Source organism: Centroberyx gerrardi, chromosome 1 (genome assembly GCF_048128805.1).
Source record: "Centroberyx gerrardi isolate f3 chromosome 1, fCenGer3.hap1.cur.20231027, whole genome shotgun sequence".
NCBI classification, from domain to species: Eukaryota; Metazoa; Chordata; class Actinopteri; order Beryciformes; family Berycidae; genus Centroberyx; species Centroberyx gerrardi.
In genome coordinates this window covers 28,002,220-28,021,266 of record NC_135997.1, presented here as the reverse complement: position 1 = coordinate 28,021,266, position 19,047 = coordinate 28,002,220, and the positions used below count along the sequence as shown (strand labels likewise).

At 43.3% G+C, this 19,047-nt stretch overlaps 1 protein-coding gene across 1 annotated transcript in view; it reads left to right on the top strand.

Annotated features, from left to right (window-relative positions):
• Positions 1-15,711, top strand: part of LOC139910123 (AT-rich interactive domain-containing protein 3B) — a 52,480-nt gene extending 36,769 nt beyond the window's left edge. The window contains 5 exon segments of the mRNA XM_071897335.2: positions 8,007-8,190; positions 9,626-9,879; positions 12,133-12,441; positions 14,011-14,103; positions 15,073-15,711. Coding sequence (XP_071753436.1) covers positions 8,007-8,190; positions 9,626-9,879; positions 12,133-12,441; positions 14,011-14,103; positions 15,073-15,269 — 1,037 coding nt within the window. The 3' untranslated portion in view covers positions 15,270-15,711.
• The last annotated feature ends 3,336 nt before the right edge of the window (positions 15,712-19,047 follow it).

Below are 19,047 nucleotides of genomic sequence, written 5' to 3'. Positions count from 1 at the left end.
CTAAACACCCGGTGTTGGTAGGTCTTTCCTGGGAAAATCCTCTGGTACACAGGAAGTGATGCGTTTTATGTTTCCTGCAGCAGCAACAGCGGTTTGTTTGGAATAAATAGAAGAAGAACTGGGTAGTTAGTATGAGCAGTGATATCCACCATAGCTGAACAGACAGAGAAAAGAGCGCCACCTACAGAAACTCAAACTGCATCAACAGAAAAAAGAAAAAGATGACACAGTACTGGACACACTGTTTGATTGACAGGTGATCTCTGGGAAGAGCAGTGCAGAAACACCACAGCAATGAGCTCTTAGTGACAGAGATGGAGACAAAATTAAGGAACTCAACGATTACCACTTTTAAAGACCAATGTTTTACATAAAATGAGGATCAGTACAGCACAAACTGAATGTGTTTGGACATGCAGAAACAGGGTGTTTAGGCCCAAAAATCAAATTTAGACTTGATGCAAATGAAGCAGGCACTCACAAATGGAAGAAAAAACTTCTCAAATCGAGATGTAAAGTCTCCATTTTTATTCTAAATCTGACCAATAAAGTGACATGTGCTTAAGTGAAAAAGTGCTAAATGTTTTTGAGTCACAGATGTAGCATACAAATGCATTTAAACTTCTCGGTTTTGTTTTGTTTTTTACGTTTGTGAGTGCCAGCTCCCCTTGGATCTAGTTTTCATCAGGATCAGTGAAATAATTGCATCGTTGCTCTGAGTTTGTGGAGACTTCTTAGTTTAGTGCGTTGTCTTTGCTTCTCTCAGGATTCAGTCCCAGGCCAGCAGGGACTCTTGGGTTCATTGGCGGGGGGTTTTAACCTGTATACCATCATCGTGCATGAGTGTGTGTCTTTTCACTTAGCCACCAATGTGATTTATTCTCCAGGATGTCTTTTTTTTTTTTTTGACGTACAACTCCCAGTCATTCCTAAGGGGAGATTTCCGTTTTCCTGCTTTGTTGTGTTCCTGATAAAATGCTAGTTTAGCATAGATGGCGGAAGTCAATTTTTGCAATTTGCTTCCTCTCTCTCTTTCTCTCTCCCTCTCTCTCAGCTTTACTCTCAGCCTTGCTCACTCACTCTCTCTCTGTCAGTTCAATTCAATTATGCTTTATTGGCATGACAGGAAAGAAACCTACGCTGCCAAAACTATAGAGCATATCAACTGAGATGTAATGGACATTAACAGATGACTGTCTCTCTCCTTCCCTCTCTGTCTGTCTCTCTCTCTACCAGCTGTGGCTTTGGCTTCATGCCTGGAATAGCAATGTATCTATAGTGTAACGTTACATTTAACTTCCCGAATGTGGGCGGGAGGTGCATATCTTACCACTTGATATGAATTGGTCCGTCATGCCGAGTGGTGGCTCTGCCCGGACTAAAGATAGCGAATTCCATACACTCGTGGCTTTTTTACCTTTTATGTCCCTAGCCTTGCATTAAAAATAAAACAAACGTGCCCCAGCGTGCGGCGGGGTCCTGACAATACGCCGCCCCGACATACGAACATGTAAACCAAACGGCCAGCGGCTGCCCGACGTAAAGTAAACACTCGGCATGTGGAGTCCAGACGCTCTCTGTGTCTCTGTGTCAAAGTCTTTTTCTCTCTCTCTCTCTCTGTCTTTCTTTCTCTCCCTCTCAATTCAATTTGCTTTATTGGAATGTACATACCTATAAACATCTGTTCCACTTGTATGACTGTGTTTGTGTGTGTGTGCTGCACTACCTTGTTAATGAAGGATCTTGAAAAATCAAGCAGGAACATTCAAATAATGAATCCAAGTTGGCAGAAAAAAATGATTAGTTCAGGCTGGATATAGAAAGAACAAATCAGTGTAACCACATATTATAAATCTTTCTCTCCTACGAATTCAGATTCAGAATTCTCTATCTCTTTCTGTCTCTGTCTCTTTCTCACTTCATATAAATTGACACTGTGGGGAAATTGTGTCGTTGCAGCACCAAATAGTAATAGGATATAGCAAAGAAAAATATAATATAATCAAGAATATAGCAGCATGGATTGCAGCATTACTATGCTGTGCAAAATAACAGCACTAGTGCTTACTGATGCATCTTACATGCCATGAAACCAAATAATTTATAATCTCGACATGGTTTGATTGTAAAAACTGTTGTTTAACTGTTTGTTGGTTTCTGACAATGCACATTTTGTATACTGCTTTGGCATCACTGTTTCATGCCAATAAGGTAATGTAAGTGAATTGAATGTAATATAATTGAATCGAGAAAGAGGAAGGGCCTGAACTCCTAGCAGCCAGAGAGAGAGAGCAGTAGGCCTTGTTTGGTCTAAGCTGGTGTCTAGATGTGGTGTTGCGGGGTGAGGTGGGGGGTTGGGTGGGTATATACACTGAGGAAGAGGAGGAGGAAGGGGAGGGGGGGGGTGGGGGGAGTGGGGAGGTTGAAAGGACTCAGACAGTGCCATGAGGCTGGGGGCTGTTTGTGTTGGCTGACACCTTCCTTACAGCAGTAATCCAGTCTTTCTCCAGCTGGCTGGCTACCACACCTCCCCCCCCCCTTCATTCCCTCATTCCCTCCTTCCTTCTTTCCTTCCTTCCTTCCTTCCTTCCTTCCTTCCTTCCTTTCTTCCTTCATTCTTCCTGTCCTCCCTTCCTTCATTCCGCTACTGCTACCTTTCCCCCCCCTCCTCTCTTCCTTCCTAGGACCTAGAAGCTGCTGCCCAATTTGGAGGTGTTGTAGTCTCTCTCTCTCTCTCTCTCTCTCTCTCTCTCTCTCTCTCTCTCTCTCTCTCTCTCTCTCTCTCTCTCTCTCTCTCTCTCTCTCTCTCTCTCTCTCTCTCTCTCTCCTCTTTTCCCTCTCTTTCCTGATGGTAGTTGGTCGTGAAACCTCACACCGGCCGACGCTCATTCAGTGAAAAATTCATTTCCTGTGTGTCGTCCGCTGGAAGGCTGTCGCTCTGCCACTTAATTATTTAAAAAATGCCAGTCATGTGAAGTCAGCGATATTTAATTTACCACTACTGGCGTCAGGGACATCCAGTTGATTTATTATAGAGGCCCTTTAATGCGAACAGCTGTTTCCTGCTAAAAATAGGTCAGGGGTCAGATGAAATGACCTGGTCCTCCTCAGATTGAGATGGAACACTGTAATGCGGGGTGGGGCGGGTTAATTCAACCTGAGGAGGACCGCCATGGTGACACCGGTTTCATAGCACTGGGTTTGATTCGGATGGCCAGTTTTTGCCTGCGCCTGTCTGTCACTGTCTGGTTTAGGGTCAGACCAGTGTGCCTCCAATGGATGTGATGCAGTTTGTTTGATTGCATATTTATTGTGTCATTTAGTATGCATGAACATGTTTTATTCTTATTATCTTGGGTTTGGGTTCCAGTGGAGAGTTTTAGGGTCCCATGGTCTAAATGCTGTTTCAGAGGCTTTTACATTCCTGACAAGAATAAAAACACTGAATTATTTTATCTTTTTGGAATTGTTTGGCATGAAAACGGTCAGATTTAAAGATATTGAATATCAGCTATCAGCAGCTTCTATCCAAAAGTATCAGTATCAGCCTTGAAAAACCTATATGGGTCCAAACCCTAGACTGTATTTCTGTCTTTCCTTTTGTATTTCTCTGTCTATTTATTTATCTGTCCATCTATTTCTTGATCTTTCTCTCTCGGTCATTCTCTGTCTTTCTTTCTCCTCTGTCTGTCTGTCTCTGTCTGTATCCCTCGCTCTGTGTGTGTATCCCCAGTTGTTTGAAGGCTGGCCGGGTGGCTGTTGTGTTCTTGGTGGAAGTCAGAGGAAGGACTTAGGGAGTGGTTCAGGGGCCCTCAGCCACAGCACTTCCCACCAGAGCGACCTCTGACCCCCAGTGCCATTAATCACTCGGCTCCTGATGGCCCTGTCCCTGGGGGAAAATCAGTCCGGGGCAAAGGATGATGGGAGGTGAAGCCTGCAGCCAATTACAGATTGGCTCAGCGCGGCTGCATGGACAAATCATGGCTTTACAGAGAGATGAAATACCCAATAGTGGCCTACATGAGGCCTGACTGACCTAATGCCACACAGTGTTCAATATGTGGTCTGATATCATGGCCGAGCCTGCGTTACTAGTACTAGTACTAGTACTCTATATTACTGAGGAGTTTAGCTGCTGTGATGAACTGGAAAGATTTGGTGTGCAGTAACTGGGAGTCTTCGCTGTACCAAATCAAATTTCATTTGTTGGAAGTGGATTTTCCGCTTTAAATTTAAAGTTTTGCAGTACACTTCATTGCGCAGGCAGTAAGAAGAATTAGGAAAAGCAAGCAAAGAGGATGAAATAGTAACGGTCATAAAACTCCACAATAAAGGACTGTGAGACTGAAGAATTGTGCTGTTGTGATCAAAAGAAGTTTTGGACTGGTCTAATTAAGCCTGTTAGAGCTAAACGTCTCCAGGGTTGGAATCGGAGCAGATGTTGGACACCAAAGGCCGGCGGCATGTTGATTCTCGCAAATTGGGGAACTCTCTGGCTAACTGCCCAAGTGTTGCTAATGTGATTTTTGGTCAATTACGGCATTATCAAAGGTGCTTTCCCAGAGTTTTCACATGTTGCCGGGCGATGTTGAAATGTGAAACCTGGCTGATGTGTTGACTAATTAATGCTGTTTTAGGTTTCAAAACCACCTCTGGCTCACTTAAGATATATTGTTAGCTATATGGCTTCCTCTCTCATCCATACACACACACACACACACACACCAAACACTGGCCTCATATATGAAAATAGTGTTTTTTTGTTTTTATGTATGTGTTATTTTACTTGTGTCCTTTTTTTGCCTCGTAGAGCACTTTGACAAACTTGCTTTGCAAAATGTGCCTCGTAAATACGTTAAACTGGATTTGATTTGACAGTGCACATTGATATGAGGGATGAATAAACGCACGGGTGTGAATTAAAGCCTAACTAACTGCTGGCCTGTCACTGCGGGGCCAGTTCTATTGTGTCTCATTTGTTGTGCTCTCATTGTTCACGGGGACGGCCGGGCCAGTATGAAAACATGGCTTCCTGCTGACCTGCACTTTAATTCACACATCAATAACCCCTGGCTGACCTCTGACCCCTCCAGTTGTACTAATTGTTTGATGCAGGATTGATGTCCAGCGCTGCATTAAATAACTGTGACCAGGGGCTGGCAGCGAAGCATTCCTGGTGCTTTGACCTGGTGCTTGTTCTGGAAATGCTGCCCAGGGATGTAGTGGAGGGTAAACCCTCCTACACAGTTTACCCACTGTTTATTGACAGAATAGAGGCTGACAGAAATCTGTATGACCTAAATTCATAGTAAACGTCATAGTAAGTAGTATCAAACTGATGTATGTTATAAGAGGACAGGGGTTTTTTTTTAAATACTCATGGCTGCATCATGGTGAGCACAAACTGGGGGTCATAGTTCATTCACCTTTTTATTTGCCACTACATCACTGGCAGTGATTCATACAAAGGCTTCTATACCACTAGTTGTTGTTGATTTGGTTACAACAGCGTTCGGAAAGGTGTATCAACACATATATCACATACATATCTTAACAAATGAGAGATTTTCATTCTAAAATGAGATACACACCTTTTGAAAAATGCGACCACCTACTGTTACAAAATTATTAATAGCGCAAAAATAAAACCAATCATGGTACTTTTTAAAGGATAGTAAGTAAATCAAGTCCTTTGTTGACTAAATGAAAACACTTTTACAGATTGGACCCTCTATAATTTAGTGATATTAGACACTAAATCACTGCTACCACCCCTCTGGCTGTACTGCCCTGCCTCTCTCGCTGGCATGATGGATGTAACATCAGCTTGGCTCCATTCCAAATCTAACACCCTGCCTCCTCTCCTCTATATAGTTAATCCAGGTGAGCTGTAAAAGAAGCTGGCATCTTGGCACAATGCCCCTTTGTTTTGTGGACTGGTAATTGGCTCTGGAGATAAGATAGCTGTTTTCCTGGAAAAGCTTTCTCTGCGGCTTGAACGGGGTTAACCACATATGCTGTGGACAAGCTCATTTTGAGCAGTTAAAGTACATGTCTGTCTTCAGGGATTCCATGTTCAGTGTTTCAGGGTTTTTTTTTTATTGTTTGTTTTTTGGACATGTCACCCATTCATCTCCACTGAGGCATTCACATCCTGCATTCCCACCTTTATTTTCTGCTTTGTTGTGTTATCCTGACTACCTCTGGCAATTTGCTGGCCTATGCTTAAATTTATAGACCTCCTAAATCAGTGGTTCTCATCCTTTTCAACCCGCAGTCCCTGAAAGCCCTACTCACATCCTCTTGTTGCAGATGTGAACATGCAGAATGGTGAACTTTGACACCAAACGATGATTGTTATTCTCCCTTTTCAGGCCATTTTACTTGACTAATTATTGGAAGAAGCCCAGAGGCCACAAATCTTCATTATTTCACAGAAATTGTATAAATCACAAAGATACAAACAAACTATTGTTTTATTTTAGAGACATTTTCATATTCCATAAACCATCTTGTGACCCCCACAAAAGGATTTTCGCAGCGTCCCAGAAGCTCCCAACACCCAGGTTAGGAACCACTGCTCCAAGTGAGGCCTGATACTCCCTCGCTATCCTCACAGATGGCCTTATTCATCATGACATTATGAGCCTCTCCTCACTCCCACCTCACCCCAGCCCAGGTCCCAGCTCTGCCTGTACTGAAATTTGTATATTTTCACATTTTAGGCATTTAGCTGAAAGCAATTTACAGAGCGACTTCCAGTGAGCGCAACAGTAGAAAAAGCTTCAGTTCCTACATCACTGACATTGCAACCAATATTAAGGAGTGCAAAGGTCAGAGACCCAGTGCCCTGACAATATTGCCACGCCTTCCTGTTCGCCACACTTGTGTGGTCCATGTGCTCGTCCCAGCCCCCAGCACACGGCTTAAAGACATGTTGCTAACTTAAGAAATTGAATCGGGGCTAATCTCCATGGCCTGATCACATTGCTATTTTACAAAGACATTAATGGGTCCAGTTCGGGGTTAAGAGCAGCCTGTGGAAGGGCTGAAGGATTGGCTGGCATTAACTGCGAGCGCAAATCTGGACGACTCCCCTGAGCTGGGCCCGGCAGTGCTAACAGCCAAGGGGTGTGGATTTACTCAGTACAATCCCCTAAATGAGCTTCATTATACTGGCCTATCCAGGAGCCCCCCTCCCTCCTACTGCCCATGGATTAGCAGGTCGTCACAATCCCCCCTCTGACCCCCCCTCGTCCAGCGCCATACCATGCTCACACTGTTGCACATTGCACTTTTTGATTCTGTTGCATTCAACCAGCCGCCCCTCCTCCTCCTCCTCCCTCCCCCCGCCTCCTCCCCACACGCTCCCTGCACGCTTTACTGCAGATAAGCTGTTGACAAGATTAATGCATCTGTATCAAAACCCTAGAGCCGCTTCGCTTTGTGTTGTTTGCGAATCCCTTTTTCCAGGTCAAGCCAGTTTGCCTTAACTGGGCTAATATGTTTTCAAGTCAAATTGAACAGGCCGAGCAGGCTACAGGCCACACAACCTGCTCTACCAATGTCCTCGAGGCGTTTACATCAGTATTCAGAGGTCACAAAATGATCCTAGATTCTACAGCATTGATTGACGGGTGAACGAAAACACATTTCGATTGTAGGCTTCATCCAACATTGTCATTTCCACCATCTTTGAATGTGCTTTCTGTGTTATTGTTCGTGTCTCGGGTGCACAAATGCACCCAAGAGAAAGGTAGAGCAAGGCACTGACACTGCCAGGGTTAGCGGTTCCATTCTCACTGGGGCCATCCATGTTAAAAATGTATGCACTTGTAATACAAAAAGGCACTTTGGATAAAATCATCCACCAAATGGCATATATTTCTTCATTTTAATTCCTGTGCATTTACTGTACTAGACAAATAAAGCGATTCGGATTCGGAGGTAGCATTCGGCATCGAGTCTGTATTTTGATGTAACTCTTGCGTCTCTGTCCTCCATAGGAACCCCAGTCAATCGCATCCCCATCATGGCCAAGCAGGTGCTGGATCTGTACATGCTCTACAAGCTGGTGACGGAGAAGGGAGGCCTGGTGGAGGTCATTAACAAGAAGATCTGGAGAGAAATCACCAAGGGACTCAACCTGCCCACCTCCATCACCAGTGCAGCTTTCACCCTGCGCACACAGTAAGTCTGCATGTGTCTGTGTTACTAGTTAGAGGCTTCTGCAGGCCTGTTAAAATAAAGGGCCAAACAACCAGTAAAATTCAGTTCAGTCTCTGCACTATAACTATCGGCTGTCTGGTTATCTGAAACAAAAAAAGCATCATAAGTGTGTGTGTGTGTGTGTGTGTGTGTGTCCCAGCTGGTAACAAGCACAACCCTCAGGCTGTATTGGTCTGAGAGTGTGTGTGTGTGTGTGTTATGAGAATGAGTAGGTTTGTGTATGCGTGTGCTGGTATGAGTGTGTATGTCAATATGAGCTCGTGCCTGTGTGTTTACACATGTGTGAGTTTGTTTCCCCCACCAGGCCGCCTTCCCTGCTCACATTCACTCCCTCCATCCATTACATCACACATAGAGCCCATTGATTCCCATAGATTTATTGACGCCATTTGGGTCAGAGTTCACAATGACTAAGGTGGGCTTTGACTGACAGCTGCTCACCGAGCCTGGACTGCCCCTCTCCCCCTGTAGATGTGTAACACCTCTCTACCCCGTCCACCAGCGGAGTGCCTTAATGAACCTTTATGTATTTTTAATGTCGGCTGGCCGTTGTGCAGCATCGCTCCGCCGACTCTGTCTAATGGACGCTGCTCTTAGCTCCTTATTGATCCTCGGGGCTGCTCTCCTCCATTATGCACTCCGCATTCATAATATGTTTTTATGGGATGGAAAACATTCCAGAGCTGTGACTGCGCATACTTGTAGAGCCGCGGCGACGTCACCCCTGTGTGCGTACGGCGACAGAACACCGTGTGCACAATCTACATCTCAGTAAAAATTCATCTTTAGACTGGAATGAGTTTCTGAAGGCTGATACCGATATTGTTGGATTGAAGCTGCCGATATTGTGTGCTAATATTCAATTTCGTATTCTTTAAATTTGACCATTGTCATTGCCTCTGAAACAGTATTTAGACCATGTGGCATTAAAACACTCAACTGAAACCCATACAAAGGTGGGTGATAACTTCCGATCAGTTTCCAATCTGTATCTCATGTTAACACAGGTAGTTGACATCTACAACAAGAGATGGTTATTCCAGTAATGATCAGGGCCTTTATTTACTTCGACAACAAAGACTTACAAACTGTCTAACCCGAATAAGAATCCTTCTTTAACTCGTCTCTTCCCCTTCATTTCCCCATTCATGTGTGAAGTGTATTGTAATAGGTGATAGTTAAGGATCACATGCATTCACCGGATCAGTGTAGTTCATGCATGGATAGAGTGGGTTGGGCTAATATTTTGTGCAATCATTGCAAAATCTCTCCCCTTCATGACTGAACTGGATTAAATGGGCTCAGCTGGATTCACCTGCTAATATCTTAGAGGCTCATTGTTCCTGTGGTGATCTGATGTACTGATGTGTGTGTGTGTGTGTGTTTCCCTCTTTAGATACATGAAGTACCTGTATCCGTACGAGTGTGAGAGGAAAGGCCTGAGCTCCCCGGGCGAGCTTCAGGCGGCCATCGACAGCAACCGGCGTGAGGGCCGCCGTCCGAGCTACAGCAGCAGCCTCTTCCGCTTCTCCCCCTCGCCCAGCACAGCCCCCCACATCCTCTCCCCTCCCAAAATGCACCTGTCGGCTCTGGGGGCCGGGACCTCGGGGGTCCTCAACGGCCTGCAGGGCTCACCCTCCCTCAAGAAAGGTAGGCACCCGACGGCTATGCTGGTGAATAGGGCCACAGAGGCGGGATTAAAATGCGGAGGTGACCTGTGCTTTTTTCCTTTAAAAGACGCCAACCTCATATAACTTAGATCAGTTCGATACTACTTACTATGATATATACTCTGATTTTTATAGCAACGTTTTGTCAGCGTAAAAAACATTTGTAATCTCAGCAAACTGAGTTTAATTGGGTTTACTGTCCACTACATCCCTCCCTGCAAGTAAATAAGCAGCTTCCAGATGTAAATGTGTGTAACTGTATGAATGTGAACAAGGCCGGTGCTGGAAAAAAAGAGTATGTATGCTCAGAAAACCTCTTCTGGATGAATGAAGGTTAAATAAAACTATTTCAAAGACTGCAGCTTCTCCACACCTGGTTGGATTGGACTGGAGTATTCCGGTTACAGTTGCGCTCCTGTTGCAGGAAGGAGCGCTGCTTTCATTAAACATTTTCAAAACATTAATGGAGAACTAGTGCCCTCTGTCGCAATTTCGAGAAATTACATCTAGTTATATTTGAAAAAATACATGGAGGGACATCTCACCTACTGCAGCAGTAAGCTGAAAATCAGATTGTTTTAATGGTTTATTAAATTATTATTATTTTCAGTGTTGCTCATGCTACTAAAGCCATTGAAATGATTTACAGGCCCAGATAATAGGCCAATGTACACTAAATATTGTAATATTCTGTACCTTGTCAAGTGTGTGTGTGTGTGCATGCATACATGTATATTTGTATGAGAGAGAGTATGTGTATTTGTCTGATAGTGTGTGTGTGTGCATTAATGTGTGCATGTGTGCACATGCATGTTAGTGTGAGAGTGTGTTAATACGTCTGCATTACGATCCCTCAAGCGGTCACCTTCCTTGCCTGCGCTCTATCCCTCCACCTGTGTGTGTGCATGTGTGTTTATATGACTGTGTGTGTGTGTGTGTGTGTGTAGTCTATCCAGGTGTTTGGGAGTCCATGTTTGAACCGACGTGGCCCCAGGCTGCTGAGTGCCCTCACCTTTTACTACTGATTAATAACACGGTTCCCACGGTGGGGGGACACTTTATGACCAGCGCGCTTTAAAGCTTCAAACCTTCAGTCCACATCAATGGGATCCCCGTTGATAACTGTCATTACCCGGCTCTCTTATCTGATGTCGCCTTGACTCTGGCTGGAATGCGGCTCGGCTGTTGACCCCGACCGTAGCCGCGTTTTGACTTCTGAAGCGCGCCGTTTTTCTTTTTTTCACCGTCATTCGCGTGATGAGGTCACGTAGGACGCCACATGGCTCGGCTGTCCCGGTCGCTTTTCACGTGGAGCTGCTTTGCACGTTTGAAATCAGCTCTGTTCTGTTCCTCCAAAGTTATGTAAATCAGTGGTTCTCAAAGTGGGTGTCTGGGAACCAGCAGGGGTCAGTGAGGGGATTTCCAGGGGTAGCTCAGCAAAAAAAACAACAGTCTAATTTCACTAGAATTTAATTTACTAGAAATTATCCCAATTAGAGATTGTACAGTAAAGTTGTAAAGTTTCACTCTCACCACTGTTACTTCCCCACGTACAGTGTAGACTGTTTTACAATTCACACAACAACAATAACGTTCCTATATTGTCCCTGGGACCAAATCTTATCAAATGGAGGTCCCAGTGCTTGTATATTTGGGGGTCCATGACAGGAAAATGTTTTTGAGAACCGCTGATCTAAATTCAAGGCCTTAAAAGGTCATAATTACAGATACATATAGCCTTGGAGTCTTAACATAGTTTCAGAAGTCTTCAAAAATTTGTTTTCTTGACGAGTTACTTTTGTTGTGCAAAAATCTACCAGTTCATTCAAACTGATTTTCCAGGAGATGTTTTCTCATTTTTCAATTAGGAACAACAATTTTTACTATAACTGACATGAAAAGGTCTTTAAGTCTTACATTTAACTAAAACCTACAGACTCTCATTTTGTTATGTAAATCATGTCAGTTTTCTCTTTCTCCCCTCCTCTCTCCCTCCGTCTTTACCTCCATCTTATCTTCCATCTAAATGAGTCAAAAATGTCATAAAACCTGTCCACATAATAAATTGTCAGATAATGTCAGAACAATTTTAGACTGATAATTGTAATAATGTTTTCCAGATAATGTAATACCATGTTACATTAACATTGTTCCATACCCATCTATAGTTTTACTACATTTTCAACCCACTTAGATGGATGTTTCATTCCATATTTACCAGTTACTCCATTAGAAGCAGTATAACTAACCCTGCGTCTCCCTCCTCCAGATGACCTGACCACCTCCATGCTGGCGGCGAGGCCCTCCATGGCGTTGGCCCTGGGCCAGCAGCAGGTGGCCGGCCTGGCACGAGCCGCCACTCTGGAGCAGCTGAGGGAAAAGCTGGAGACCGGCGGAGGGGAAGGACCGGAGAGGAAGATGGCCCGCCTGGCGGAGGAGCAGCAGCGCCTGATGCAGCAGGCCTTCCAACACAACCTGCTGGCCATGGCTTCCCAAGTGCCCATGAACCTGCGCCTGGGGGCCCCCTCCATCACCACCAGAGGTCAGCGGTGCCACACACACACCACTCAAGATAGGTTTCCATACAGATGCCAAGCAAATGTTAAGCAAACCTTGAACAACAAAAAATAAATAAGCAAATTAGGTGTGTTTCCATCAAATCTACCAACTTATAACTTGTGTCAACTTATGGTCATACAACTGGGAGGCTGTGGTGGTTTTACCAACAGTGTTTCACAATATCCAAAGCCACTTTTCAAATGTTGTGCTATGAGACTGAATCATTTATAGGGCTGATCATGCCAAACCTATGTCATTATTTATACCACAAATGTATTTCACATCATTTCTTTATTGAAAAAAACTTTCCCACCTTGCAATTTGACGTTTCCATTCAGCTTTTCGATTTTTCAATACTTAATAATTTGAATTTGAAAATGTAAAAACTGTGAGATAATGTTATGGTTTGTCAAAATGTAATAAAACATCCCTGTAACCGAGTCAAAAATGTAATAAACCTGTTCATGTAATAGATAGCCAAATATGAACAATTTTAGATTGATATTGTAATATTTTTTTCCTGATAACGGAATACATTGTTACATTAACATTGTTACATACTGTTATTACAGTGGGGTATAACTTTATTTGAAGATCTGAAGATGTTATTACATTACATATTACATTATGTTATTACCTCATAAATTATCACATAAACAGGTTTATTACATTTTCAAATTGTTGCATTATCCAGCAGTTTATTACATAATCAGTTGCTACACCTGGCTTCAACATGCCTCTGGTATCCAGATGTGTGTGTATACATTCGACATAGCTGGATTACATTTACACCTGACATTTAAATGCATCTAAAATGCACAAAATATTATCACAGTCTATTGTAACATCCCACGTCATTGAAAATGTTGAATGGTCATAATAAATACTGTTTGAATTGCTAAATACTACGTCAAATAGATATTCTGTTCCCCGTTACCACGAACGCAGGATGTGAAAGCCATTTTGACCTTTTATGGCCTGATGGCTGAAAAGGGAAGTGAGATTGTGTTTCCTGATTTTGACTGTCTGTGATTAGGAAATGTTCCTACGTTGCTGTGATACTGGAAGAGAAACCTGCAATAATATTTGTAAGCATTGCAAAGGAAACCGGTACTGGAAAAACACTGTGGTACCTGATTTGAGAAATGGCAGGCTGAGTGTGTTCTTCTTCTACAACCAGTACTCCTTTTTTTTCATGTCATATTTGCTATTGCCAGTTTGTGTAAAATTCCTTTTCATGTATGTAAATCCATCCAAAAACATGTTTATTAACACACAGATTAAGTTTTCCGTCCATTTTACCAGAAATCAAGTTAATGGGACAATAATAAATAAAGAGCAAGAGTTAAGAATCTAAGAATTGTTACAAAAAGCAAGTTTATAAAAATCTAAAATACACAAACAAAAGAATCAAGATAGCAAAGATACAACTGCATTGAATAACAGAATATACATATATGACAACAGAAAATAACATGGTGGGAACCGGGAAGCTGTAACTTATATAGTCATATTGCATGTAGCTCACAGTTCCTCCTCTGTGTCTCTCCAGATGAGAAGCAGCAGGACATGTCTCTGAGCATCTCAACCAACGGAAATGCCAGCATCACCGTGTCAGTGGAGGTCAACGGCACAATCTACTCAGGTGTGTATAAGGGTGGAGGTGTTTGTCTCTGAATCCAAGTCAAGGGAGTGGGGATGACACAGTAGTGGCCAGAACCAACACACACTGATGTAAATCTATCAGGTGAAAGTGTCAATTAGTCTCTTTTAAAATTGGGTTAGGATATATATATGTATAGATTTGATTCTGTTTGGGGTTTTATGTTTCATTGTATCAATGAAGTAATCCAGCTGACTACAGGCTCTTGACTCCAAAATGCCATCGATGTGTCAGGACCAGGCTGCAGTTGGACGGCTGCAAGAACGCAGAATGCTTTGGGATCATTTATAGTGGGGGGGTCAGACCCATTTCAATGAAGCAAGGTGGATTTCCTCATCAAAAACAAAATCAGTAATTTGCTTAGTTAAATTAAAAAAATTACTAGGGTCGAAAGAGTACTAGGTAACAGTACTTTGCTGAAATTTTACTGAAGTAGAAGTAAACCAGTTAAAAGCTCATTTAAAATGTACTGTAGAGTAAAAGTTACTGAGTTACCTAAGAAAAAAGAACATTGCTACATGTGATCTTTTCCATGCAATTCTAAGAGGATAAGAAGAGAGTTCAGTTCTATTTGAATTGGAAGAATTGGAAATTACAAAGTGAAGTGCACAACGTAAAGCCAGATTACTCTTCTCTCTTCTCTCGCTGACTCATCGCTCACTGCCAAATGCTCCACAATTGGCCAATTTATGATTGTCCAGTTTCTGTGCTGTACAGTTTCTGTGGAAGTGGTTTAAAATGTAGCTAAGTATAATACTAAAAGTTAAATTTTTTAAAGACTTAAATGAAATACAAGTACACAAAAAAGCTACTACAGTAACAGGAGTAAATGGAATTACTTCACCCATGAAAATTACAGATACTCAGTACTATACAAATAGAGTTTATCATCAACCTAATGGGCACTATGATGATGCTAATGTAGTGCTGTCTGTCTGCCATCTCCTGCAGGAACCTTGTTTGCCCAGAAGTCCGGAGGGGCCCCGGGGCCCGCTGTGTCGGCTGCCACTGCCTCAGCGCCCCCTGCTGGAACCAGCACTAGCTTTGGCTTCTCCGCACCCCAGGTCCAGACCCTCAGCCCCTCCTCCTCCTCCTCCTCCTCCAAGGGGCCCGGCTCGGCCGAGCCAGCCGCCGGCGGGTCACCCTAACTCGGGCCGCCCCTTCGTACCTGCTCCCCAGGCCTCCCCTCCACCCGGAGGCCCAGCATGAATATACAGTACATTGAGAAACGGATAAGAATAACAAACTGTTGCACAACAAATACCTCATCGACCCTGTCAACCCCTTGGCTGTCCAATCATGAACACAAAGCCCGAGAATATTATATGACATGTGCCCACACGCACAGCTATGCATTTTACTCAACACACAAACACACACACACGCCATGCTACAAACACGCACACACACATACAGACACACACTCGCTCTACGCGTACGCACACACACACACAAATGACACATGTTAATCGCAACATACATGCTAAACACAATCAGCTCAGCCAAAACCCACTGACAGGTATAGTCACAACTGAACTTGAAAAGTTTTATTTTAGGACATTTTGTTTGTTTGTTGCCATTTTGTTGTCTTTTTGATTTTGTGTTTTTAGAATGATTTTTTTTTTTTAGTTTTTCTCTTTTTACATACCTCAAATCAAGTAACCTGCAGTGGTGTCCTTACCTCAGGAGCTGTAGTATATTTAACCTGAATCAACTTTATTTTTGTATTCTTTTTGACCTTGTTGCAATCAGGGGAAGTCAGGTAATTCTCACCAGTGGAACCTCATGTACAGTACGCCCCTCCTCACAGTAACTCGCCTACAGCGCCGACCGCTCAGGTTTCCATGACGCGCTGTAGCCTCTTTCTGAGCTGCGGCGCGAGACGTTCAAAGTGGTTATTGATCAGATGCTGTAGATCGGCACATTAAATACCTCATTACACAACCCCGACCTCAGTTGGGAATTATTCACAGTACAATAGACCGGCTGGAAGCTTGACGCGTCGTTCACAACTGAATATTAGGCTGCGTTACGGTACACTAGAAGTTCATCCATTCCTATGGGAGACAATTTTGATGGAATAATATCACAACGCCCCCTTGTGGACAACGGTTCTGTTGGCAGCGGAGTGACGGATTCGTTGGGGGGGGGAAAAACACTTTTGCGTTGTCTCTAGTCCGTCACGACTCTGTTAACTTAACCAGAAGGTGTAGTCTTGGCTGGATTTGTGAGCGGTTCTAGATTTATTACTTTTAATACAATAAAATATCTTGCAGTACAATATCGTGCAGTATAAATAGCCGTCCCACTCAAAGAAGAATTTGAGTCAAGGGGCCACGGCCAATTCTTCTGAATTGAAGATGATGTGCGTAGAATAACAGATTCAGTTGTGAACGAGGCGCAAGTATGTATACAAACCTCCCATTACGGATCTCCCAGTAAGAATGCGTGAGATTTTTGTGTACAGAAAACCTGAAAAAAACACATCCTTGCTCCATCTGAAAGTCACTACCAAATAGCGGCCCCTTGTGGATCTGCACAAGCTGTCTTTGAACAGGTAGCACACAAAGATGGAGGGAACAGCACCTCTGATCCTCCAGTGGTAGGACTAGCAAACCCTGAACTCAGTTCACCACCCAACGCCTGTCTATTTAACAGAGAGGTAGTATTGAGGTTTTAGTCCCTGCTACAGAATCAGGTTTGAGTTTGTGTATCCCTCCTTCGACTGTCCAGGAGTAAAATGACGATCCGGCGGCTGTATCCTCGACCACGCTGGCAGAGCTGATCTGTCGGGTGACGACGCGTACCCTCTCAGACCTTCTCAGACCTCATCTTGGCCTCTCCGCTCTGGAGGGCGTCTCTCTCAGGAAGCACTGTGACATCTCCACAGACTCGCATTGTTGATTTTTAAAGGAAAAAAAAAAAAAGGATTCATACCTGAAGAATGCACAAGTCTACACGACTGTTGTTCCAAGAATACCTCATCAGACTCTCTGAAAAGGAGAGCAACACTACATACCTCATATTGCTGCGAAGCCAACAAGACTTGAAACCTGGTGGTTTGATCCCCCCTCCGACCCGTGATGGAAATCTGAACTGAACTGATATGAACGTACTGACAGACTGCTGGTGGTTTCGGGGACACGTACCAAGCTGAACTGGGATGGGTTTGCTTTCTCTCTCTCCTGTTTTTACTTGTAGAACTTGTTTGTTTTATGCTTGCTTCTGTTTTCCTGTTTCTTTCTTTTTTTTTTTTTTTTTGCTCCTCAAGTTTTGAGACATTGTTGTGAATACCGCTGTTGTCGGAGGAGAGTGGTACATCTGCAAAAGGTTTTTCAGGCAGGAATTAAGGGCCTGATGGTCGCAAAACTTGCTCAACACATGAAAGACCATGTAAACCTTAAATTTGACAATGAAAAAAAGCAAAATTCCAACATTGCAGTGTCTTTTTCCTCGACAGCGGCGATATGCTCTGCATGTGTACAATCATGTGGCCAGTGTTTTAACACCCGAATCTTCTGGTCCACGTTAGCCTCTGGTTATTGCACAGCTAGATACCAAAGACTAGCTCAGTCACTCCTCTAGCATGATCCTTGTACAATCCTGCCCACACCTGCTGTGGTGAAGCCACGCCAGCATGTGGCGCACTAGGTGGCTGTAGAATACAGCAAGGCAGTTTGAAGTCCCTTTTGCACTGCACGGAAATGTTGCTTCTCATCAAGTCATTGAATCTGATTTTGAGTATCAAAGTCTTTTTCTTGAAGCAAGTAAAAGTATCTGCTGGCAGAGTGAGATCATTTAACTTGTTTTCAAAGCTGTTTCAAGAAGCAAGTGGCAATATCTGAAATGAGGCGGATCAGTGACCTGTTTCAAGATGATGTGACTTGATTCAAGAAAACTTGAGTTGCAATGGAAAGAAGTCAGTTTAGCTCACCCCATTGACAGATTCATTTTGTTTGTTTCTAGAAAAATAATTTAGGACTCAATACTAGATTAAATGGCTTGTACAGATGGACATTTTTGCAGTAGTCCCTTTATAAAGAGCGGTAGCCCAGAGTCTATGGCTCTCCTGAGCTAGCTCATTAATTTAAATGTGTTTCACTTATAATGGGGTCTTGGGCCTGGCTTAGTCTGTTTTTTAACCCAACACCCGCTGTAGATACAGGCCTCCTCAGCCAGTGGGACTGTAGACAGTGAGCCACAAGTCTGGTCCCTTTACTAAAAGACCCACTTCTTGACGATCCAGATACAGGTATTTGCAAACTGGATTTCTCTCCCTCAGACCACTGTTACAGTATTTTCTCCCCCCTTAAAGTAGATTTTTAGCATTTTGAAATAACACATGAGATGAAATGGATTTTCTAGCTTTATCCGTGTTGAATGTGAGGCATTTTAACTGTTTAGAAACCTTTGAAGCCCAGTGTGGATCTGAGGTGGGCAGCCTTGTTGCTTTTATTAGACTGTGTTTAGACTGTGTTACGTGTCAGGTTTTGCGGACCTTTTGCAGTGCAAATCACAGTTCAGGGTTTGAGGACTTGAGAGACAGTGCTGTTAGTCCTTTGGTGAACCCTCAGAACCCTCTATGACACTTAACCATATTTTCTAAAGGTGAAAAATGTAGTTGCTGCCTTAAAATCCAGCGCTGGTGAGATCCAGCCAGTGCACGTTTCAGGACTCAACTGGCTGGGGAGAATGTCTTTTTTCCTCTTCAAGCTTAATCCTTTGGAGAGTAAACACAGTTTCCAATATCGTTTTTTTGTTTTTGTTTTTACAGTTCAATCAGACATTAGACACCAGTTGTCATTCATGCTGTTGCATTAACAACCAAGGTTTGCTATTTATTTGTGTGTTGTTTTTTTTTTTTTTTCTGGCGGACCTTTTTTGTAGTAATGAGTTAGCTTGATCACTTAGGCTGTGTTACTAAAA